The sequence below is a fragment of the Sylvia atricapilla genome, chromosome 17 (genome assembly GCF_009819655.1).
Source record: "Sylvia atricapilla isolate bSylAtr1 chromosome 17, bSylAtr1.pri, whole genome shotgun sequence".
Lineage (NCBI taxonomy): Eukaryota > Metazoa > Chordata > Aves > Passeriformes > Sylviidae > Sylvia > Sylvia atricapilla.
In genome coordinates, this window is record NC_089156.1 from 6,675,934 (window position 1) to 6,701,238 (window position 25,305).

Genomic DNA, 25,305 nt, shown 5'->3' on the forward strand with positions numbered 1-25,305 from the left:
CCTGGGTGGGACAGCAAAGCATTAACCTGTGGCAGGAGTCCTCCCCAGATGACCCTGGTGAAGTAACTGCCCTGCAAAAGCACAGGAAAGGACTACTTGAACTAAGGTAGGAGAGCACACTGAGTAAGAGGGAACGGCAAACAAACAAGTTTGTTAAAGAGCCCTTTCTGGAGTTGGGGAGAAGTGCAGCTGCCGAGGAGGGCTCTGTACTAATGCAAATTTACTGCTGATAAAGAAGAGGGAAATGTGAGTTTTCAGGTGCCAGCCTTTGGTTTCTGCCTTCTCTGTTCTGCCATGCTTCAGTGAGCAAAGCTCCCCTGGCACCAAGGGCAGCTCGTCTGGCAGCTCCGCAGCAGCATCACCTGAGCTTCACCCCCTGCACCCGGCTCTGCACTAGGCAGCACTCCCAGGTCACAGATTTGCACTTCAGTGCCTTCTTACCTCAGTCAGCTGGAGGTGAAGGCTGCCTCCAGTACAAGAGTGCACACAGGACAAACATCAGGCGACCGTCACCACACACTATCATCATGCCTGCAGGATCTGAAGATGGACAGAGCTTGAAAGTAATGCATTTTGAAAGCTCTAATTCCCAGGCACTTTTCTTCGGAGAAAAGCCACACATTAATCATTAATAAGAAAGGAGGGCATAAGAACCTGGTTTTACTTCTTTTGGTTCCTCAAATTGAGTACACAGAGATGGGAAGAAAAACAGGCACAGCGACATCACTGCCACACTCAATAGAGGTGTTTTCAGGGGCTAAGAGAGAGATCTTTCCTACCCAAACAAAACCAGATGTTGCTTGACAAACTCCCTTTGCCTCCATGTGCCTCAGAGACACCCTCACTCCTGCTGCAAACTGTGTGTGCAGGGCGTGGCTGGGTACACACATGTTACAAATATAAATATATAAAGACACCAGGACTCACTCACAGCATTACCTGTGACTGAAACACTGCAAGTGACATCTGCAGGACAAGGTGCCCAGGCATTTATCACAATGCTCTGTCCTCCTCAGAAAAAGGGCTTAGGACACTTGCATACAAAAACGATTTGTCACATCCCAAGTCTTACTGATTTACCATCGAGCTCTTGCAGCTGTCTTTCCCCTGAAGGACCTAAGAGGAGCCTGCAGATACTTTTACATCATTTCTCAACCTGGTGCAGTTTATTTCTGGCTCTGAATCCACTGAGTCCTTATGCCATGTCTTAGAACATCGTTATCTAACATTTACCAAACCTCCCAGGTTTTGATTCCATGGGACCAAACCCTTAATTTATACCTAGAGGAGTTGCTTATTCCCAGTAGGATGAACCATTTCAAAATCTCTGAACTAGTGGTATTTACAGCAACTTCAGGGGAAGGTACATACTGAGGTGCCAGCCCCACATTAAAAACAGAAGAGTGAAGATCAGTGAAGTGCCCCTAAGGCATTTAGCAGACTGAACCTCACCGAATCCAAAAGGAGACAGAGCAATTAAAAATTAGACCTCCAAAAGGTTTATACCATTAATCTTGCCTGTAATTATATCAGTGCAGTAGCACAACAGCAAACAAATCCACACTTCTCCAGTCTCCTGGTACAGCTCCAGCACCAGGCTGTCCCTTCCCTTCTGAGGGGCTGATGTTGGACAAGCTGTTATGTGCAATCTCCAGCTGAAGAATGCTGTTTTTAGGGCGAGTCAGGTGGGTGCAGTTTGTTTGTGTTCATACACCTCGGCCAGGGCTCTGAACCCTGAGGATACTTGTGAATGTGGATTTCTGTGTACTTGGAGAACTGACAAGAAATGCTGCAACTACAGATGGTACCCCTGGAAAAAGGAGCACTTTGCATCTGTTTGCTATGCAAATTAATTCGTTTAACATTTGTTGACAGCAGGTCAGTTTAGCACAGGAATCAGGCTAGAAAGTTGGCAATTTAGGAACTTAGTTCTATTCTGTCCTCTTATAAGAGAAAAAAATCCAAGAGAGAATTAAAAGTAATTAGGCAGAAAACAGCAATTAAGCCCAGAATGAATTTAATTTTTAAACCATTAAAATGCTTGCTGCTTCCAGAAAACTAGGAATCATGGTGGGTATCTCCACAGAAAACTAACAAGATGATGAGACTGCAACAGTGCTCTGACCCACAGATGCAGCAATTTCCCCCCAAAGCAGGGAAGCACCTTAGGAGAAGCCAGGGGATCCAGGGAAGGTCTCTGGGTGTTCATGAACCACAGAGCCATCTCTCCCACAAGAGCTGAACTGACACTCTTCTCCTAAAGCACCTCAATGTCTGTGTTGCAGAAAGGATCATGAAATGGCCTCATGAAGATGCTCCAAATCATTCCACTATTTCACCAGGAGTGCAATTTGAAGACAAATGCTTCTGGACTGCAAATCCCAGTAAGGATTTAAGGGTTTAAAGAAAAAAACAAAAGCGTAACTAGAAGAGACATTCCCCACATACCTAAAAGAATAAAATACAATGTGAAGACATAAAACTTGTATTGTAAATGAAATGAAGGAACATCTGTACATACTTAATGATTCTCCTATAGTGTGCAAATGGCTTCCTTACTTCTTCCCCAGTCCTATGGCTTCATAACCAAAAATCCACTTTGCTTTCTTTTTTACTGTTCCTTTCCAGATTTCTACAATACATGTTTATCAGCTTCAAAAGAACAGAAGAATACACCTGTTTTATAAAAGACACCCAAGGCAGCATCCCTCACAAGGCTCATGACCATTTGCAGCAGTAAAGTGACTGTGGATATTGCAGATCTATTCATCATATTGGGTCTGCCCTTAGAAACCCAGCAGTGAAAGAGAAAGCAACTTTTTCCTCATCTCAGGATGAGAATGGAGACAAAATTATCATCACCTGCACCAGTTCCTGAAAAGTTCAGTGGTCAATATTACAAAAGAGCATCCAACAAATTTCGTTATCAGATGATACTTTGCAAACTGGATGTGCTGCCAAGTTTCAGAAGGGGCATACAAGGTTCCCCCCAAACGTTTGAACAATTTTTGGCAAGTCAAGTGCAGAGTGAGGCTGCACACAGAACCCACCAGCCACATTCCAGATGATACCAGGGTTCAAAATATCCCTACAATGGGCACAGTGACAGGAAAGGGCTTGACTTTAGAAGAAGCCCTTTAAATAAACAAAGCCAATATAGACCTTCACCAGTGGCCTTTTCCTCCTTGGAGTCCCACTGGCTCTGTGTGTGTGTATCCAGCTACAGCAGCTTGGAATGCACACCACTGAGTGTCCCAGGTAACCCCAGAATGAAATAACGTGGCAAAGCAGCTTTCTAAAATGGCTTTCTTGATGATAAAGCTTGCCTGTGAGCAGTGTCTCTGATTTCCAGCTTGTAAATGACTAATGTTTTCAGTATCAGACACAGATAAAGAGCAGGTCCATTGCTGGGTGCAAGTCCTGTGGCCACACGAACCAAAATCAGTATCCAGCATCACAGAGGGAATTTTGTTACTTCAGCAAGTGGCTAAATCAGGACTACAGAAAGCCAGTAAACCACCTCAGCTCCAGCCAAAGGCAGAGGGCATGGATCATGGCCCTTATCTTGTAAGCTAATTCCCAGCCCTGGTTCAGGTACAGATCTTTGCTCAGGTATTGGCCCCAATTACTGACCCTGCAGCTGAAGCATCCTTCCATCCCACATGTGCCTGCCACACCACGCTATCCCTGCTGTTAATGCAGCTCTTAATCCACCCTGAGGCACTGGGCAAAGGTGACTAGTAGGATACAGCTCACCCTGACCCACTCACACCTACCTGCACACACCCAAACCCCCAAAGTGAGGAGGGAGAGACTCAAGTTACACAGGAGAAAATGGGTAAGACTGGAAAGGAAAGTGGGATGGACCAGGAATTGAGGTAAAGGTAAATAATTGTAGTGTGGAGTTTTTTTAATTACTTGTTTTTAATTATTTTGAAATGAGTGTTTCCATGGCTCCACATTATCAAAGGAGAAACCTAGATTAAGAACAAAGTAAAGATGAGTAAGCAGTGTTAAAAAAAAAAAAGTAATAATTAACTGGCAGTTCATGCTGTGAATCACTGAGTTTGAAATAAACTCGCCGACATCTGTTGATAAACTTCATTAACTGAAAAAATGATACTGAAACAAATGCCATCCTGCATGCACAGTGCCTGTCTTCTGCTTAGATACCTAAACTGCAAAGACATCTGAAACCTCCAAAGCTCAGAGACTGTTCCAGTTATTTTGGGAGACAACACAGCTCACACCTGAGGCTCACTTTCAAAGGGACAAAGGGAGGTTGGCACATCATCAAGAGGCCTAACTTCCCCATTAAATATCAAACTGGTGAACAGTCTGCAGCGTGCAATAAGCCCCATTTGTGGAAAATTGAATTTCTAGGACCAGCTACTGTGTCAATGAGAGAAGCGTAGGCGAAGGGGTTTTTAAACACTGATGTCTGTCAGACAGATGGCTGCAACAATTTATTCTCTGTTGGTGTTAACTATCATATCTTGCTGCTGCTTTCAAAGATGAGCTGCAGAGGATTTCAACACACAGTGCAAAATAATTTCCAACAGTTTTAATGTTAATTACTTTTGATTTGTCCATTTAGACCCCTAGATCTGGAAGTGCTCTACAGAAGGTGTGTGTAATATCCCTGACATGGGAAGAGGAAGCACCATCAGCTGATTCCCACCTGCTCCTGCACCTGCCTTGTTCCAGCACTCACTCCAAGTGGGGGGACAGCAGGGCAGCTCTCCCCAGTTCCTGTGCAGGAGGCTGCTGTCCCCATGGCTCAGCAGAGACAGGCACAGATTCACCTCCCCAGATTATCCCTGCTCTCACACCCCCATCTACCTCAGGCCTCAGTCGAGCATGAGATCACCTCGCACCACATCTGATGGAAGTTTCAAATTTTCCACAAGGAAGCACAAAGCCCCTTCTGACTGTGAGAGGAGAGACCAGAGATGAAAGGCCTGAAAGACATTTCCCCTTCAACAGCAGAAGCAGCCACCATTCACTGGGTGCTGGCCTGATGTATTTCAGACTGCATCAGGAGCATTTTGAAACACCAGACATTTCAATTCTCTAACACCTCAGTACTATGTTTCCCACCCATCTTCATAGGCTTTAAGAATACAATGCCCAAAAGGACACAAGCTTTTGAGTTTCCTGTAAAAGCAGTGCCTTACTTTAAAAAAAACATAACCAAACAACAACAACAACAAAAAAAAAACCCCACAACAACAACAAAACCCACAAAACCCCTCACAAAACCAAAAAACACCCGAAACAAAAACAACAACAACCAGACCAAAACCCACCACAAAAACCACCCTAACAAAACCAAACCAAAAAAAACCCCAGAAAAACCCAAACCCAACCAATCAACAAACCAAGAGACACCCTGGAATACAGAAGTTTGAGTGGATCCAAATACTTATAAAATTTTATGATGTGGATTAGACTGGTCTACTAATGACCAATTTGTCTACGTTTACTGGAGAATCTGATATTCATTGAGATAATCCTTTTATTCCCTCACCATGACTAATTTCCACTTCCAGAACACCCTTAGAAATGAGACACTAGTAAGTAAAAACCTATGATGTCTGGAGTCTGCTTAAAGGACCCCAGCTTCCAGCAGGACTGCGAGTAATTTCAGTAATGGCCCCTTCCAGAACACTTATCATTACTTTCTTCATTTGTGAAGTCACTTGGGGGAATAGTTATTGCAGTTTAGAGACCACAAGCCCAAGAAACAGAAATGAACCAACTTCTCAAGATGCATTAATCAGCAGAAATCTGACAGGACGTACATTTAAGAGCAAAAGAAGGTATAATACCAAATCCTTATTAGTTTTATTCAAGCTAATGGACTTCATCACAAAACTGAGGAATATAAAGTATAAAGTGAGCATAAACTATAAACTATTTTTTCTCAAAAAAACCCCCAAAACACCAAAAAACAAACAAAAAACCCCAACCAACAAACCCAAAAAACCCCAACCAACAAACCCAAAAAACCCCAACCAACAAACCCAAAAAACCCCAACCAACAAACCCAAAAAACCCCAACCAACAAACCCAAAAAACCCCAACCAACAAACCCAAAAAACCCCAACCAACAAACCCAAAAAACCCCAACCAACAAACCCAAAAAACCCCAACCAACAAACCCAAAAAAACCCTCCACTGTGTTTAGGGAACAGTGGTTCTTCAGGATTTTCAGACTGCATTAGGACTCCTCCTGAACTCCAGCTTTTAGCAAGGGCTGTCCTGCTCTCATGGCGCTATCAGAATTGCAAACACAGTGTTACACCAGAAAAGGCTCCTTTGCAAGGAATTTTAGAAGGAACCCTTGAAACCCTGAACAGTCAGTAGCTGAAACCCTTCCTGGAAAGCCCCAAGAAGCTATGGGGAGAAGACCAGAGGTGTCCTTACCGCAGGCAGCCCGAGGTGTTCTTGAAGACGGTGGTCCACTCGGCGTCGCGCGGCTTGGAGTCCTCGTTGGGCTCGCTCTCCCAGCCCGAGTGCGGGATGATCACCTCGTTGGTCAGCGTCTGCAGCCCGTGGTTGATGATCACCATCTTCAGGGGCTCGTAGGAGGATAAATTCCACAGCGTGCCTGCAGGGGGTTATTAAATAACCAGAGGTAACAAACTGTATTCAATCCGCAGGTTAAACAGAATCGCAGGATTCACGGAGAAGTGCTTGAAGGTTAAATCATAAAACTAAACAAGAAGGCAAAGCAACTTGATGAGATGCCGGACCAGAACCAGCTTAGGGAAAATCCCACAGCTCCTTCAAGAAAGCAGAGAAGCACTTTTATCAAGACATGGATATTCCTGAACTCATCAAGCCCTACACAGAGTACATAAAAGTTATATACTACTGGAGAATAATAGGATTTTTCAGCTGTATACAAACTGTGTTACACTTTCAAGTATAACTATGCCTCAAAAAGTAAAAATTCATCCAGTGAAGCAAAGTATATTGAGCAAGTCCTAGGAGAGATGAATTTCTGGAGGATCACTGATCTTATGCTCATCTTCTGCACAAGATAATATTTCATTCAAGTCTCCTCTCTATTATTTACTTTCACATTTTCCTGTCACAAGCAATATCTGTGTTCAAATCTCTTGGTGCCACAAGCATATGATTCCTTGAAGAAGCTGGAAACCAGAACTCCACGGTCTTTTCATTTTTACCTCAATTATGAGCCAAAGCAGACAGAAGTCGAACATCCAAACAGAATAACAGAACAACAGCTTTATAGCTGCAAAATACCCAGTGCTGGGTAAGTGATACAGCCTCCCAGCAGACCTGTCTCAAGTCCTGACAGTTATTACTCATCAGAGCAAGACTAAACCAGAACACTCACTTCAGAGAGAATTTCTGCACAGACCCAGCCTGGTACCATCTGAGAACTGTCAGTAACAACATTTGGAAGGAGCCAGCCACACGCTTTTGGTCTCCAAGGAAAAGTGTGAACTCTAGTGAAACTTCAGACAGCCCAAACAGAGAACACAGATTCCCCAAAACACACAATGAATCTTTCATAAATGGATTGAGTATCAATCTGAGGGTCCCTGTGTTATTATGACCATGAACTAGTGTAGATTACAGTGCAAAGTGGGAATCTCCACCTCACTGTATTTACATCTAAAAAACACAACAAAACAACAGAAGTCCAACCTTCTGTTTCAGCCCCTTTCAATCTCCCTGTCTTTTAAAACCTACAATTTTGAAGCTTTAAAGGTAACTGGGAAAATGCTTTGGCTCTATTACCACGTGGCACAGCCTGACATGGGGACTTGCAGGAGCCCAACAGAGACTGGATATAGAATAACATATTAATTAATAAAAAAACCTCCGAGGCAGACAACAGAATGAACATCATAACGCTCCTTGCTTTTTTCTAAAGTCGTACAAAAATAACACCTTTTTGGCCTACTGCCCTTGCCACTCCTAGACACTATATGAGATTTTTATAGCCTAATTTTAGCTTTCAAACAAGACTGTGTAGGTAAAATATGAATCTTATCTTTGTACCTACTACAGTAAATCACTGTTGCTGCAAAACAACAAATGTTGAAGAATAAAAAAAAAAAAGGCAAAACTAAGCAGAAAGGGCTAACTGACCCCATTTTGTTATCAAAGAAAGCCTTTACATCTCATAACAAACTGGCTTCAAAATATATAAGAACCAAATGCAAGTCAATAGTTGTAATAAGACTTAAAAAATGGACACATAACTTACACTGCTAATTTTAAATACTTTACTAGACTTTCTTCAGTTACTGTACACCAATTTCTTAAGCACATCAGACTCACTCATATAAAAATAGTAAGTACAATTAAATCCCTGAACGCATGGCTGGCTCAGGACTTGAAAATTCAGAGTCTACATCTGAACAGCCAGCACTGAACAAGACAGATGAATCCCTGGAAATTACAGAGGATCATCTCTGGAGCCAACCTAGATTCAAACTGAGAACAGTAGGTGCAGAGTACCCTGGTTCTGGAGGTTCCTTCTCAGGACCAGAAATGGAGCACAGGGTCATCTGCAGTGGTCAAAACCCCACGATTTGGAAAAGATGGCATCAGCCAAGGAACTCACTACAGGGCTCCTAAGGATCCTATCCTTCTAAAACTGCAAAATATTTCATCTGGAAACACTGCTGAGATGGGGAAGAGTCAAGCTTTAAAATCTGACAGCCCTTCAATTTGAAAAGCTCTTTCCTGAACACACATACTGTTTGTGCATCCAAAATTAGAGTCTGCTTCTTCTCCTTCCCTGGAGCAGTGACGTAATCTGCTATCTCTAGAGTGAAACTACAAAGGCAAATTTTACTTCTTAAGAAGAATAAGGCAGATATATAAGTAAAAAGTCAAAAACACCTATAAAATTCCCAAGAGCTCTAATATTACAGGATTGTATGAAAGTTTTCCAGTGCTCAAACCTTTCGCTTGTTTTAAGACTTAGGGATTTGTGTCTAGATTTCAATATCTTCAACCAGAGCATGTAATACAAAATCATCACCTCCCAACCTATCTTCTCCTTCACCAGAGATCATTTCAAGAGACTAAACGCAACTGTGGATCCAGTGGAGTCCCAACTGGATTGCAGCACTGAGCTGCCCATCCACCACACACTTTAATGCTTTAACTCCACCCCAGCCAAGAGAACCACCTGCCCCATGGAGGCAGCTCCTCTACACACACACGGAACTTGTATTAAGGGGCTGGCTGCAACTTATGCAACGAACTATTCAGGGCAAACACAGTTTGATTGTAAATCTCAGTGAGTGACAACCAGACAATGGGGACTGGAGTTACACAGAACTCCTTTCCCTCACCCTCTTTGATGAAAACTACCCCAGAATTTTACAAGCTTTCAATTTCTCATCGGCCTCTCATCTCTAAAACCTTTCATCCGAAACAATAACTAAAGAATAATAAAAGACCTCCTTACTAGCAAAAGAATTAGTGCTAACTCCTCAAATTATATAAGAGGTCAAAGCACTTAAATTTGTAATATTCTCCTTGATGGCTGCATGAGAAAATCTAAAAGAATTCCTCTGTTGAACAGCATTTAGCAAGGGAAAATGCACAGCACTTAAAAGAAAAGCAGCATAAGATAAAAAGAGGTGAGGGAGTCCTGTTGTTCCAAAGACAGAGGAAAAGCTTCCGGTTGAACACTGACTTCATGAGGAAAATATTTCACAAGAAAGGATATAGAAAACAAACACACAGTACATTTTTCTTATTAAAAATTATGAAACAAAGAGCTCTAAATCCTATCATCCTTCCTGCTCTAGAGAAAATAAATTCTGAGGAAAAGTCACCGATAGTGACAGCCACAGAAACTTAAAGGCAACAAATTCACATCCAACTGTAGGATTTAGCAGTACAAGAAAAAATCTGAGGAAAAAAATTGCCATAAATTTGACATCCATCTTCAAATACCATTCCCTGTTACTATTAGCAAAACACACTAATGTTTCAACAAGCTGGAAACACTGTTTTTAAAACTCTAATAAATTCAAATGAATAACACTCAGGAGAAATCATGTCACTAACCAAGGAGCACAAAGGGAATGAAGTTATCTACAATTTCCATGCACTTTCAATGCAAGCCTTGGCCTTTTTGACCACAGACTGCATGATTTTTAGGACTAGAGAAAGATGAAGTACTGCTCTTCAGAAGATGAACATGATGACTACCAATCTGTATTTTATTCATAAATACTATGACTAATGTACTTACATATTTCTGGCTTCAACCATCAGCCCTGATTTTTCAACATACTAAGCAGGGAAAATAACCACAAGCTTTTATTTCAAAAAAATCCAACATCACTAAGAAACCAGAAGCTGTTCAATTCCTTTCCTGTTGTCCATACGAGATAGTTCATCACTTGCCCTCTGCAGTATATCCCCTGAGCCATTCTTGCTGTGTGTTGGTCTGGGGGGCATTTGTTGGACAGGTTTATTTGCCTCAAGTCCAGAAGATTGGAGCTGTGCTCCTTTCAGGAGTGTCAAGGTGAGAACCTCAGTGTGAGCTAGTGTGTGACAGAACACACCATGAATGGAGACCTTCTGAGAAGCCTTGGAACAGAAAATGGGAGGAGAAAGCTCATGTGAGACCAGCAAGCTAAGGGTACTTCAGAGAGGAGTCCCGGCCTGGGCAGCTGACAGGACCTCAGCACACATCAGTGCCCAGGAGCTGTGAGCTCTGAGCCAGCTGATTTATCTGCAAGTTGCTATTTGAGCATTAGATCAAAATATTTCATCTGCAGAGCATTTTGAAGGTCAATCATTTTTCAATTATAACCAATTTGGCAGCAGAAAAATCACATCCTGCACCACTTAAAATCAGTGCAATGTCATTAAACAACAAAATTACTCCAACGTTCTCACAAAGAACAAAATTATTCATTACAGCTACCAACTTCTGATTGCTTTTCAAAGAATGTAATAGAATTTTGGTCTTGCATATCTGATGGGAACGTCTCCTCCACGAAAACCTTATCACTCAAGATAAAACTTTTGTAGTTTTCCCAATCAGAAGAGATTTAATTCCTTATCAGCTTAATCCTCATTTCTCTCTTTTTCTCAAGAAAAAGATCCACTGAGAGTACAGCTACAAGCCTAGCAGTAAATGAAAGGAGGATTTTTATGGAGTATTTCTCAACACAACTCTACTCATGATTTACTTATGGACACTTACACTTAAATCAAACTTTTCTCAGCGCAGTAGCTAGGAAACATTTTATAACTCCATACTTTAAAAAGAAAGAGAAGTGAGATCTGTGGTATTTCATGAATGTATCTTTGAGTTTAGAAGGCAGTTTTTGCACACTTCACAGATCTCAGACCTCGAGGGACATCATGTTTAGTGCCATTTGCAGATTATGTCCAGAACACCTGATAAAACAGGGATGGCAGTAAACCAAAGCTGCTTTTCAAATTCTGCTAAAACTAGTGCTATCTCTAAGAAAAAATCTACAGACTGGCTTAATCTGGCAGCAGTGGTGTATCAGTACACTCTGCCTGCTTCCAGAATCTAATGTCACAGCAGTTGTCTACCTTGTGCTCTCCAAACACGTATCCTGGGGAGTGCTCAGGGGAACACCCAGCACAGCCACACTCCCTCCTTCAGCACTGACAGCACATCTGACTTCTCCCTCGATGCTGCAGCCACCTCTTGGGTGTTTTTAACCCACTGGTGTGGCTTTTCCCCCACTCCACCGACACAGTGACCAGACCCAGCTGTGGCTGCTGCATCAGATCACCAAGCAAAGGAGAAGCCCTGGAGCTGCACCAAAGCCAAGGACTGACTCCCACACTGGATGAGGATGATGGTCTCTTTTGCCAGAAAGCCCTGCTGCAAACAGGGTGTCCTGCTGTGTGCACACAGGTACCCCCTGTCCTGCAGGCAGGCAGTGTTTCACAGCCAGAGAAACAAAACTTCAACCCTGGAACTGCTCCTGAATTCACAACTGAACTATTTAAACTTCTTTAAATTACCTGAATCTCTTTGGAAAGCAGGATTATTTTATCATTTGTCTTTAGGCTGGGATGACCAGCTGGTGATTACCATTGAGCTTTTGAAAAGTAGCCAGTATTGAGTTAAAGAAAGATTAAACTATAGAAAAATCAATGTGTCATACCAAACTTGAATTTAGAGCCTGTTAAAAGAAATAAACACAAACCCTGTACGCAGTTGTATTTTCTTCTTTTTTTTTTTTTCTTTTTTCCTAATGCATTGCTGATGAAGTCCTCAAACATTTCACTCCAGAGACACTGAAAAACTTTCATGGCAAAGGTAGGCTTTGGTTCAGCACTAGGGAAAAGCACTCAGATAGGAAGTTGTGATTGCTACCAGGAGAACATTGGAATTGTGATCTGAATTTCTGAGGCTGCAGAACACAGTCCTTTTGTAGCAGCCCTGCCTGAATGCTCCCTTTGCACTTCAAGCTGGCTCTTGTTTCTCTCTGCTGACTTTTGGAGCTCATTTTACGAATGGACAATTCCACATTATCAGCCAGGGCTTTGAACACAGACTGCAAGTCCAGCAGCACCAGCCACAGAGGCATTGCTGGAATATTCTTCTTTTCTGTGCTGATGCTTGAATGTCTCACACCGGATCTGGTGATATCATTTTAGAAGGGGAAGGAAATTATTCCTGGTTAGGTGGAGATTAAATGCACATCATCTGTTACTGGACATCTGTTTAGGTTAATGCCCTTAGTATTCCTGGTGTTCTTCAGTAAGGGGAAATAAAGAGCTCTAAATACCAAAAAGCCAAGGTGGAATAAAAGCACTACATTTAATTGGCAAAAACTACTGCCAAATAAAATGCATTTGAACTCTAAAGCTAATTAATCAACAGGAAATCAAAGCAATCGCCATTTACAGTTAAAAAGGAAAAACACCCAGTTTGCTTTTGCCATCTCAGGAGTGACTGATTACCACTTAGCACTATATAATGATATTCCTTCAGAGTAAATTATAGACTGGTTTCTCCTTTCTTGAATATAAGGAAATAAATTTATTGCTTCTCAGCACTCCAGAAATGAGTTTTGATTAAACTAGTACAGTAGATAAACAGATATTCTTTATTGAAAAAAAAATTAAGTCTGCCATCATATTAAATGAGCGCAAAAAATAGACTATAAATACCACCTGCAGTTTCCATGTTGAGGCAGAGCACAGACAGCTCTCAAAGCACAACCAGCACGTGCTACTCAGAGGTTCTCTGACAAAACAGACAGCTCTCCTTTGCCAGTTCACTGGAAAAAGGCTGGAAAAACATCCCTGCTAGTTTCAACACGGTATATTTAGACCTAGTTTGCTAAATAGCCTGTAATGGCTGTGGAAGAACAGATGGAACATCCAAGGCCACTGCTCATCTCAGAGAATTATGATTACCAGTAAAAACTTAAAGAGAGCTACTATAATTTTTGAGGAAATTACAGAATTATAATGTTTACCTCTAATAGCTTAATCAATGTTTGCAATAGACTCTACCTGCACAAGCCAACATTCATAAGGCAGCTGAACAGTTTCAGCCCTGGAGCCATTTTCATCCTCACAAAGCATTCTGAAAAATTCTGTCCTGGCACAGAAATGCACTGGAACTGCTCTGGTCCCCATCCAAACATCCCCTGCAGCTTCTCAGAAGAAAAAGGGAAATCCATTTCACTCCTCATGATTTATGGCAGACTGAAGAACAATATCTTTCTCCTTACTTTAAGAGATGACATACTTTTCCACCCTTTTCCACTTAATGGCTGAACTTTGAAACTTGGCATATACTTTATTGCTCTTTCTGGATGATGTCCAAGACTAAGCTCAAATAAAAACAGGTTAAATAATGAAACTGTGTCTGAAAACTCCCAGCAAACTGTGCACAGACTCAGTCACCTGAAACGTTATTCTCTGTTTTCCAGCCTTTGCAACACACAAATCCATCTCCAGAGTAGCAAGAGCAGACCCTGTGCTCCCTAAAATCCAAGTTTTCCAGCCCAGAAGTGATGCAACTTCATATACAGCCTCAGAGTCCCCAGCACCAGGATGGAAGTGCTCCTGAGAGACTGACTGCTCTCTAAATCTGAGGGAGTGAGGAGGACATGGCAGCAAGATTGTTTTATAAGAGATTAACAAGAAAATATTTAGCTCTGCATATCTTACCTCACGATTACAACACGCTGAGGGCAGGTGCACTACAAATTACCTGTCAATGGAGCTGCTGTAACTCAATTAAGCTTCAGTAACCTAAGCATACGCAACTGCATGCTACACCCAGCCCAGGGAGCATCCATCCCAGTGGATCCAGCCAGGGAATCACAGTGCCCCACACACACAGAGATGATCCCAATCCCCTCCTGAATGGGAATGTCAGGTTCTCACCCCATGAATGTGGTGCAGCCACAGAACAGCTGCAGCCAGTGATCTAAATTCAACGCTCTGATCTCCAGAAACTCTTGTTCCTGGAGCTCAAAGACTGTTCTAAAGACTAATCCATGAAGGAAATCGCAGACACTGACCTGTAATTAGCTCTCTGACTTCCATGTCGTTTGTTTTTCGCAGCAGCCTGATCAACGCCGGGATGCCGTCACAGTTCTTTATGGCCACTTTGTTTTCATTGTCCTTCCCGTAGGAGATGTTCCTGAGGGCCCCGCAGGCCTTGCGGTGCACCTCGGGCTTGGGGTGATCCAGCAGGCCCACCAGGATGGGGATCCCTTTGAGGTGCCTGACGTCCTTCTTGATTTTGTCGTTCTCGTAGCACAGGTGCTGCAGGTACGCGGCGGCGTTGGACTTGACGGGGTCGATGGGGTGGCTGAGCATGGCGATGACCTCGGGCAGGTCGGGGTCCCTCCAGCGCGGGTCCTTGCGGATGCTGTCGATGGAGGGCGAGCGCTTCCCCAGGCGGTCGATGCTGGCCATGCTGCCGCGCTCGGGCTGCGCCAGCGGCGCCGCGTAGCCGCCGTGCACGTACGGCAGCCTCTCCTCCACCAGCTCCGACTCCATGGGGTCATCGTAGCCCCTGACACGGCCAACCGGCCCAGCACAAAGGAAGGGGGGGAAAGAAAGCAGGTTTAAACGTTTAGCTGCTCTTAGTCAATACGGAGATTTCAGCCACAAGCAAACATTTTAATATCACACACATCACTGGGGCAGCGCATTACAGTTTCCAATAGTTTATTTGTAGTAACTCGAAAATTAACTATAGTTGATTTCTCAGCAGCGATGGGGACTCCAGCAGAGTGTTTGTTTGGCTAGCAATGAAATGATGACAGGAACTGCAAGCCATCAAACAGATTGCTTTCATTTTGGTCACTTAGCAAAGCAATTACAACGGAGCTGGATTACATTTAGTAGGAAACACTGATCTTCATTAATGCTGCTACTTCTGCAACAAACCAAAACTCTAATTAAAGGCATTCAAGGCCTGGGCAGGGACCACAGACGTATTTCAGCAAGTCTGACAAGTTCCACAACATTTCCATGTTGATGCTCACACAAGTGTACTCTAAACAATACTCTTAATCGATATTGCCATAAACCACCCTCTTATATATGCATTTTTTCAAACCAGCAGCAGCCTTTTGCTTTATAGCTTTTTCCTGGACAGTTTTGCTACTGTCTCAGTATTGCAGTTAGCTCAATCAAGCAAGTGGTTTTAATTGCTATAAAATGCTTCTTAAAATCTTTCATCTGAAGCACCGAGTGATGGTATTGAACTATTTCTGATGTCATGCTGAAGTATGGACTATTAGAAGTCAGGAAGAAAACGGAGCTTCTGTCATCCCAGAGGGACTGATAATTAAACTGGGCTCTGGGGAGAAGAGCAACCAGAGGTGGAGACTGAACTTAGTCTTGTACAATTAATGCTTTTAATGTTAAAAGCGTCTCTCCTGACTTTATGTTGCTTTAATTGCTGTTCTAAACCATAAACTGAACGAAAGGATAAAAATGGGCAAGTATCCAAAACTCAGAATGAATCTGAAGAAATCCTTTTAGTGATGCAGTTATTTGTATATGTATAATTCAGCAGTTGCTCTACACAGTAATTTACACTATCTGGACAGTCGTGTTTTCTGTTACAGAACAAAGCTGCTTCCATCACTCCAAGCAGAAAGCAACAACATGGAAATTATTTACTTCTATGAATGCACACAGGGCAGAAGGAATAACAAAACCCCTTAGCTACTTCTCAAAATTCTGTTTTTACAAATGCAAATTTGTGATAACCAGCATTAAAACTACAACAAAATCTCATTTCTCAAACTCGTCCTCATGTTAAATTCTTTTTCACTTCATAAAAGCAGCAGAAGATTAATTTTAATAATTGCACAGCTGTTCCTTGCTTGACTTGGTAACTCACAATTCAGAACATCTCAGTCCTGTGAACTGCCCACAAGATAACTGTGCACCACCTCAATTACACCTGCACAATTAAGTTTCTTTGTCTTCCTCATCCATGCAAGTACACAAAGATAATTACTGTCTTGGGATGCAGTTTGTTTGCTTTATTTCCACAAAGCCTCCCAAACAGAACCACGCAGCTGGGCCTATCCTCCTCATGTTGTATCCTCTTCCCTTTGCCACATAAAGCTTCTTGGTTTCATTACATTTGTCAAAAGAAAACTTCAGAGTTAGGATTTTAAATTGCAACACTATCATGACAGAAGTGTATCACATAAGTTGTGTACCACATAAGTCTTGTGCCAACAACACTTTTTTTTTTTCCAATTACTACTTACTGAATATGAGTGAAAATACCTGAAGTCCATAATTAATCATTAAAGAAGAAAAATTAAGTAAGATCACAGCTCTACTTTAAAACAGGACAGAATCTCTCAAGTACTGGTAAAGAAGAGGATGAAAACAAAAACCCACAACTGCTGGAATAAGCCCACACAGACCAGATCCAACATTCCTCTGAGGATGAAACAATGTCAAGAGTCACTGCTCATGCACCAGTGACTGAACCTGGCAGCAAAGAAAACACCTGCACACTTGACTTTTGAAGACCCCGTTATTCAGAAACTCTGAGATCCTCGGAGCTGTACAAGGAAGCTCAGCCAAGGCAAGTATCACACCACTTCAGATTCACAAGACTAAACACAGTGATGATCAAGGCTATGGAAGGTTAAAAAACTAAGAGGGGAAGCAGTTTACCAAAACAGGTAATATGCAAAGGAGCAGAACAATTGCTCATGCAGAGCAAGGCAGAAGAGGAGCCACAAGCCTCATGGCCTCTCCTGTAACAGGGCTGGAAGACCAGGTTGGCAGAAAGAGAAAGTCAAAAGTGTCTATCAGGGCATTAAACACACACTGGTCACCAACACACACACTGGCAGAGTCAAGAAATCCTGTCTCTGAGTCAGACTGGTGCAGTCCAAATGAGATTTTTCCCTTCCACATCACTGGAGCAGCTAGGCTGGGAAGGAAAAGCCACTCGATACAGAACAGGACTAACAAGAGCTTCAGCAGATACTGCTCTCAGGAGACCAAGAGCTTTTTACTCTCAGGACTGAAGAGCTCTGGTGCTATGCCAGAGTTGCTGACTGCAAGCATTTTGGCTTCTGTCAGTAGTAAGGCAGCCGAGCTTTTAGGATGTCATGGGTCTCACTAATCACCTGTCTCAGGGAAGTGATCATAACGCATTCTAGCAGAGTTAAAAACTGGGAGAGAGCCTGTGGATTTATCATCTTCCTTCAACATAGGCACATTTGAGTAAACAGGTGAAGGATTTAAACATTTAATCCTCAACCACTTCTACAAGTGTTACATTCGTTACAGTTTGCAGCTGGTGTCTGCTTTGGATAAAAGACCAGAAAGGCTTGGGATTTCAGTAGGAAACTTCATGCCAAACATTGAAGAGGAGACATAAAAAAATCTACAAAATAAGATTCCATTTTTGCCAGTCTCCGTTCCCTGACAGGATATAGAAGGGGATTCAAAACTGGAGTGAATCCTCTGCTGAGACAAACCTGAGTTAAGGGCATATGGTTAAAACAACAAAATCCCCTTCAGTGGAAACACCTAAAAACTGCCAATGGATGAGCTAACTCAGGTTGCCTCCTGCCACATCAAACTCAGCCATTTACCACCTCCTGCTACCCAAATACTATCAAACTGAACTCACACTAAGGAAGAGAGGAAAAAAACAAAATATTTTTCAAACTGATCACATTGCTTGTCTGACCCTGTTCTGCCCAGGCACATCCATGAACTCCTGCCCCAAACTAGACAACATCTCAATGTTGCCCATAAACAGACTTGGAATGAGTGAACCCAGACCACAAGGGCTGACTGGAAGTTTATCTACAATTCTAAGCCTTTATATTCTGAACTGAAAAAAAGCACCAGTAGAAGAATGAGACTGACACATATGGTGTTACCAGCACTCTCACTGTCTATACACAAAAGACAGACCCACTGGTAATGGTATTTAATCCAAAATCTGGCTCATTTCCTAGTAATAGTAATTTGGATGGTGGAGTGACCACCAAATAGTCTCAGTGTCTTAAATCAGGCTTCTGGCATAGACAATTCAACAGTAGAAAACTGTTCTGTTGTTGATTTAGTCAACATGAAAAATTCATACCCTGTCTAGTCTGGAATAGTAACGTTGGCAATAGCTGCTCCAGAGCTCCTGGGAGAAAATTAGGTCCCATGAATGCTCATGCAAGTGCAGACTGCAGTGATCCACTCTGGGAAGAAATCACCACCAAGGCAAGAAAAAGCTGAACAAAAGTTATCTACCAGTAAGGTGAATTATGACTTGCCATCTTTTACCAGCTTGTCTGTGTTAATTCCAATTTAACGATTAAGAAACATTCAAATTGCAGTAGGGGTTTTGTGAATAAAACCAAACCTGCTTCTCTTTCATAAGATAACTGTATATAAAACATCCAGCTCACAGTAAAATTAGACTTTTTAAAAACTATAATAAAACACCTAGTATAAAACAGGCAACCTACCAAATGAAGGGAAAAAAGGGACAAACTCAAATATGTGTAAATGCCTGTGTAACATGAAATCAATATTACACACCCCAAATGCTTTTCTCTAACCCAAATTTGTTATGCAACCTGACTTACACCACACCAGAGCATAAGCTGAGGGGAATAACAAGTGCCAGGTACGCTTGCAGAAAGTGATGTATCTTACATGAGACTCCGTATGAAGGAAAACAAGAAAGCCCAGCCACAAGCAATGAGGAGCCAAAAGAGGGAATATTTGCCTTTGTGCATTTATCTGGATTTGGAGATGGTTGTGAGGAGGCACATTTTGCCCAAATTTAAAATGAAGTATAAGTAGCTTAAAATGAGGCTGGTGATGACAGAAGAAAAGCACAAATAGGTACTTATCTCTGTGATCAAATGGAGCAGGCAAGAGCTGGAAAAAACAATCTGTACTTGCAATCCCTTGCCTAGGACCCCCTCCAGACACAGCTGGGCTGCCTCACACACAGGGAGTCTGACTCACTAGCACAGATTCAGCTGAGAATCCCCCACTCAAGCCCTCTCAGAACAGGAACTGACAGTAAGGACTCTTATTTTACCTTTAAACTTTGACCTAATGAAGTAGCACCTACTGGGGAGGAACATGAGAGAACTCAGTGAGTCATCAGTGGAGGAATTCTGTTCAGGACACAAGGAGATGGCCAAGCTGAAAGTTGGTGGAACATGGAACAGCATCCAACAGAGCTGTCATTAAACCTGCTCTACACATATAAATTTGCTGAAATCAAAAGTCACATCAATTAATCACATTCATTTAATCGTTTTCACAGAAATAAAAATTTTAAAAGAGAGGAATAATAAATTAGCAATTACCCTCATCTAGTACAAAGCACTACTTGTAGTCTTTATTTTCTTGCAGATCAGTAGCATATCTGAAATGCAGGTTTACTGCATTGTTCAAGTATTTCTTTGAAATGTCAAAAAGTAACTGCTTATGAAGAGGCCCTCACAGAATCTTCTTATGTTCTCAACAGCTAAAGTTTGCTGCCACAGTCGGGCTAATTATTTGTCAAAGCCTCTTGATCACATTAAATATGGAAAAAAACCTCACAACAAAAGAAATGTAGAAGAGAAATTATGAATTGGTCCTACACAAACTGCAAGGAACAATAAATCAAAGGCATGTTTAATAAAACCACCAAATTTAAAAAATGCAAATAAGTAGGTTCTAAGAATACATTTAATTATTAATTTTGCATACAGTTTGAAAAATGTTAATAAAAATTTAAAAGCATTGATGCCTGACTTCTTTTAGCAAGAACTGTAAAGTTGCTAAATTGAAGGAAGCACTAATCCAAGTCTGAGAGATTGATCAGGATTCTGGCACCCACTGGGTGCAGGCATTTCCTTCAGCCCCACAAAACAGGGACAGGATTCCACTGCTGGTGAGCCTGCAGAATCAAAGATTCACACAGGACTTGAGGGGTGTTTAGGCAGATATGCCTGGAAACCTTTTCACTGGTTTTTGTCCTTTTTTTTTTTTTTTCTCTCACAAGTATAGATGACAATTTGGAAGTGTTTGATTCTGTCTCGCTTTGGAAGGAACTTCCAGACCAGGGCAGGACAACAGAGCCAGGAATGACATAACATCTCCAAGTAGGGGGACTCTGGAAGAACAAAAAGGCCAACATAAATCCCACCAACAACTGCTGCTGATGCAGCAAAGCCTCAGGTCAGAAATGTAAAGTTTAAAGACTGTCTACATACAGAGGCAGGTGGATCCAGACTCTTTACAGCTCTGGAAACTATTCTAAATTAAAAGGAAAAGACTGAGAACTAAATCTGTATCAAAACATGAATCATGAGGATATGACTTCAAGCAGGCAACATGTAAAATCTGTATACCCCTTAGAAAACAAAGTATTACAAGTTTTTCAGGTCTGTACAAGATGACTTTTAGCTGAGTAACAAGACTCTTTTCCCAAGCCTGTGGGCTGTTGTGCTTTTTTTCTCAAATGCAGAGCAGATACCTGTGAACACAGCATAAATGACTAATACCAGAAAACATGGCAGGAAATAGAACATTCCTTAGAAACTGGGATGAACCAGAAGTAATTTGTAACTGGTCTCTTTAAATGCAACATAGATACTCTTTTCTGCCCTTCTATAGGCACAGGACAAAAATGACCTAGTCTTTCAGATCTGTGAGGTTCAGCACAACCTGGTCAGACAGCTGAGGGTCTGTGCTTAGCACAGGATCTGGGCTAACCTCACAAGACAGCTTAGCATCCCTTCACCACCAGGGATCAGCCCATCTGTAACCCAACCAGCTGTTCAATGTTTGTTTGGCAGATGTGCACACAACCAGACCTGTCAGGAGTCTCACAGATCACAGATCTCTTTTCACCCTGCTAGTGTGGGATGGCTCTGGGACAACACAATGTGTTCACAACTCTTTTTTAGGAAGAGGGGGAAAAAGTAACTTAGCCTTCTTGTACAAGGTCACCTTTCTTTCTAAATTCAACCTGAACTAAGCAGCCCAGAATCACTGAAAGGGTCCTTGGGCCCCACCCCTCCCTCTCTTCCACACTTCATGTATGCTTTGCTGTCATTTATGGGCTGTTTTTCTGACAAGTAATTCCAGAACTTACCAGATCACAGAGTTTGAAGGTACACGATCAAACAGGCAAAAGCTGCAGAACAGCACAGCGAAAAACAAACGGGTTTTACCTTCCTTTGTGAGGTCTTCCTCTCTCTGGCACACCGGCAGACGTCCTCCTGTTCACAGTGGAGTAATCCGGATCCAGCTCATACCCTTCGTCGTCCACTCCGAGGCTGCGGTTGTCGTCCTCCAGTCCGTAGGGCTCGGGCTGGAAGCGCTCGGGCTGAGAGCGGTTCAAGTCAACGCTGCTGCCCACCGGCACCTGGGGCTGTGCCACGGGCCCGTAGTTGTCCCTCCTGCCGGGCAGGGTGAAGCTGCCGTCGTCGGGCCGGTAGGTGCCCCCGGGCACGTAGGCGTAGCGCGGCCGGTAGCCGACGCCGCGGGACAAGCTGCCGTAGCTGTCCGAGAGGTCCCCGTAGCCGTCGTGGCCCATGTAGGGGCGGTACTGGCCCTCGTGGCTCTCGGGGTACGAGTCGTTGTAGCTGTTGTAGGAGCGGGTCAGCGTGGACGAGGCTTGGGGGGCGATGAAGCGCTCCCCGTTCTTCAGGTACCTCCTGTCGATGGAGTCCGTGTAGCTGCCCATGGGCGACGAGCCGTCCATGGCGGGCAGCCCGTCCGGCCCCAGCGGCACCTGCCGCACCGTCCGCGTGGTCACCGTCTTCACCATCTTGGTAACCTGGCAGGAGGCAGGGAGGAAACGTGTTAATGTCCTCCTGCTGCATAATGCGGTGAGACACACGGGGAGGAGGAAGAGTGAAACGGGGAGGGAGCACCACAAAGCAAACTGCCGTGCCTGTAACACTGGTGTAGCCATCAGCTCAGCTGTTCGCTTTCAGAATGAACAGGGGAAGAACTGAAAAAGCACTGTGGGCTCTTACTATCAAAACCACTACACCCACGTGACAGCACATGGAAGCAGTATTAAGTCATCAAACCAGTTCCCATTCTCCCAAAATGTTTTCAGGACACATCTGTTCTAGAGAAGACTCTACTATGTTGTGGAGCCACAGCCTGTCCACCCACAGTTACAGCATAAATACCACATCACATTCTCTCATTTAACAAAGACTTATGTGCTTCTGCCTGATAGGGATCAAGCTTGCACCACTGTGTAATTTGGTGGACATCAAATTTGGCAGTAATATTTAGGAAACCATGATCTAGAACAGAGAAGTTCTGGGCTTCAGGATTTGGGACAACACACCTACTTTCTCTTTTAATCTATTCTTACATCCTCCAACCACCACCCAAGCCCAACAGGTAGCTGTTGTCATCATTTTGGTGACTAACAAATTCGTAACAATGAACACTAACACCACACTGTTTTTCCAATTACAGCTACCTAAACATCCTAGACAAGCTTGTTTAAAACACTGAAGAAAAATCTGTATACAAATACATCCTTACTTCCATAAAACACGTTTAATTTCAAAACAGAATTCACAGAAACTGCTAACAGTAAATGTCCAGAGGGCTCTTGTATTCAGGGTTTCTTGCTAAAGAGAAAGAACAAAGAGGCCTTAAAACTTCGCAAGAACCATCTGCCTTTGTGGCAAAGGTCTGGTAATGTGTGTAAGGCAGTGCTGGACAAAAGCCACTGTGTTTACAAACTAGCAAAGGGCCTTCTGTTTCGGTTGGTGTCTGGGCTCTATCAACTTCTGGCCTGTCCTCCAGAGTGACCAGCAATAGACCTGTTGGGAAGAATAAAAAGTCCAGGAGATGCCAGTCTATCCTTGGCAGCCCTAACCCCAATAAAATTACTTTAACCTATTTAAAGTTACCCTAACCCTACTAAATGCTGCCTTTTCAGCCCAACCAAGCAACAAAACAGCACATCCACAAAGATGAGACGGACAATCAACCCACCTGACAGCATTACACACACCAGGGGAAGAACACCAAATTGGTAAAAGGTATCTGGGGTTTCTAAGCTATTACAGACGTAAATAAGCATCAGCAAATGATACTTTTCTTCATCTAAGTCTCTGAATGAAATGCGACATTCAAGGAAAATGTTAACCACAACATGTATCCCTGGACTGCTCAGTGGCTCTGAAGTCCAAATAAGTATTTTGACCTACAGCCTCCAATTTAAACATTCAGAATGGTAACAGATCAGCCAAGCTGCTGCAAAGCAAAATAGAGTGCATCTCTTGAAGTGGCTCCAGACATGTCCTCTAGCCAGATGTTTTCACACAGAAACCCCAAACAGAAAAAAAAATTCACCCAAACAGCACTTCTTTTCCTAGACACATCTGTGAGCAAATGATACTTCAACATAATGAAGTAATGAAATGTTACAAGACTGACAGCAGCACAAATGCCTCTCCACCAGCAGTGCAATTAACAGCAACACGATGCTGAATACACCACAGCCAGGTACCAACATGACCTCTGTATCTAATTTGAGCCAGAGCTGAAAGAATTTTCCTCTTCACTACAAAGGGATTTCCTCAGCAAATAAACATCAGGAAAGATGCTATCCCTTCCAAGCCTCTGAATCTTTTCTCCCTTTTTCAAAGCACACATTTTAATAACTGGAAGAAAGGAAACTAGAAACTCAACATTTATTTCATGACATACAATCCAATAGGGGGTTTTGCCTGTTACCTGTGCACAATACTTCTCCTTTCTGCTTAGTTGTTAGCGTGATCACTGTCACAGCTTTTATAAACTCAGCAGTGAGAGGAGAAAAAGAGCTGGCGGAGTTTACAGTAGCTCTTTGTGAAGTGGATACACACAAAGCAACACAGCTCAGTGTTCTCCTACTGAAGGGGGAAACAATACTTTTATTCAAAGTACCACATTCATAAGTGATCTTCCAAGAGCAGGAAAAACATTTCTCAGGCCTGAAATATGCAAGTTTTGCAAAGCCATGACAAAACTGGATGCCAAGTGCTCTTGAATTTGGGGAGCAGTAATAGGAATAACAGGAATTAAGGTAGGATGTCAGCAATTTGATGAATCAGAAATAGATACTTATGCTCGGAAAGGAACAATGAAGGAGCTTTCTAAATGCCAAGAAGTGCCCTTGCATAACCTCACAAAGCTTTTTCTTTCAGCACTACACAACAAACCCAAGCCCAAGGACTGCTTTTCAGACAAGCTGCCATGCTTGCACAGATTGTCAAGTGTCACTTTTCCTAAAGCTGTTAAGATCAGACAATAGGAAGTACCTGATACACCTCATCTGGCTGCAGCAACAGCACGAGAGGAGGAATAAACTTTGACCTGCAGGATCAGGTCCTCCTCCATCTAAGACTTGCTCCATGTTATTGGCAAACAGGACAAGGTAATGAACACAGAAACATTACAGCCCTGACAATTGTCTCCAACAGTTGCTACATGCACACAAAAACCACAAAGCACAATTTCAGATCACTGAAAATCACCTCCTCGACAATGTGTGACTTACCAGTTACCCTTAGTGAGTTTTTCACCATGCTCTGGCACCCTACAGAGTATTTACAGAGATGTGGGGTTTTAATTTAAATTACCAACACAGAATTCAAGGGATTAATTTGCCATTTATACCTAATTTGCCTTATTTTCCTGTCTTTCAGACTAGCACAGACTGTGTGTCAGTGGCTGTGGCTCATCACTCACACTCAGTGTCAAGGCAGCACAGCACATGTAAAAACACGTTTACAACATTAGCACAGCTTCACC

At 42.7% G+C, this 25,305-nt stretch overlaps 2 protein-coding genes across 8 annotated transcripts in view; one reads left to right on the forward strand and one right to left on the reverse strand.

Annotated features, from left to right (window-relative positions):
• The window catches only part of TANGO2 (transport and golgi organization 2 homolog), a 423,798-nt gene that overhangs the window by 199,055 nt on the left and 199,438 nt on the right, over nucleotides 1-25,305 (forward strand). The window lies entirely within an intron of this gene.
• Nucleotides 1-25,305, reverse strand: part of ARVCF (ARVCF delta catenin family member) — a 251,817-nt gene that overhangs the window by 57,567 nt on the left and 168,945 nt on the right. For all 7 annotated transcript variants that reach the window (XM_066331417.1, XM_066331418.1, XM_066331416.1 and 4 more), the window contains 3 exons: nucleotides 21,705-22,312; nucleotides 14,544-15,043; nucleotides 6,430-6,613 (listed from right to left, as the gene is read on the reverse strand). In XM_066331417.1, coding sequence (XP_066187514.1) covers nucleotides 6,430-6,613; nucleotides 14,544-15,043; nucleotides 21,705-22,312 — 1,292 coding nt within the window. The remainder of the gene's footprint in view (nucleotides 1-6,429; nucleotides 6,614-14,543; nucleotides 15,044-21,704; nucleotides 22,313-25,305) is intronic.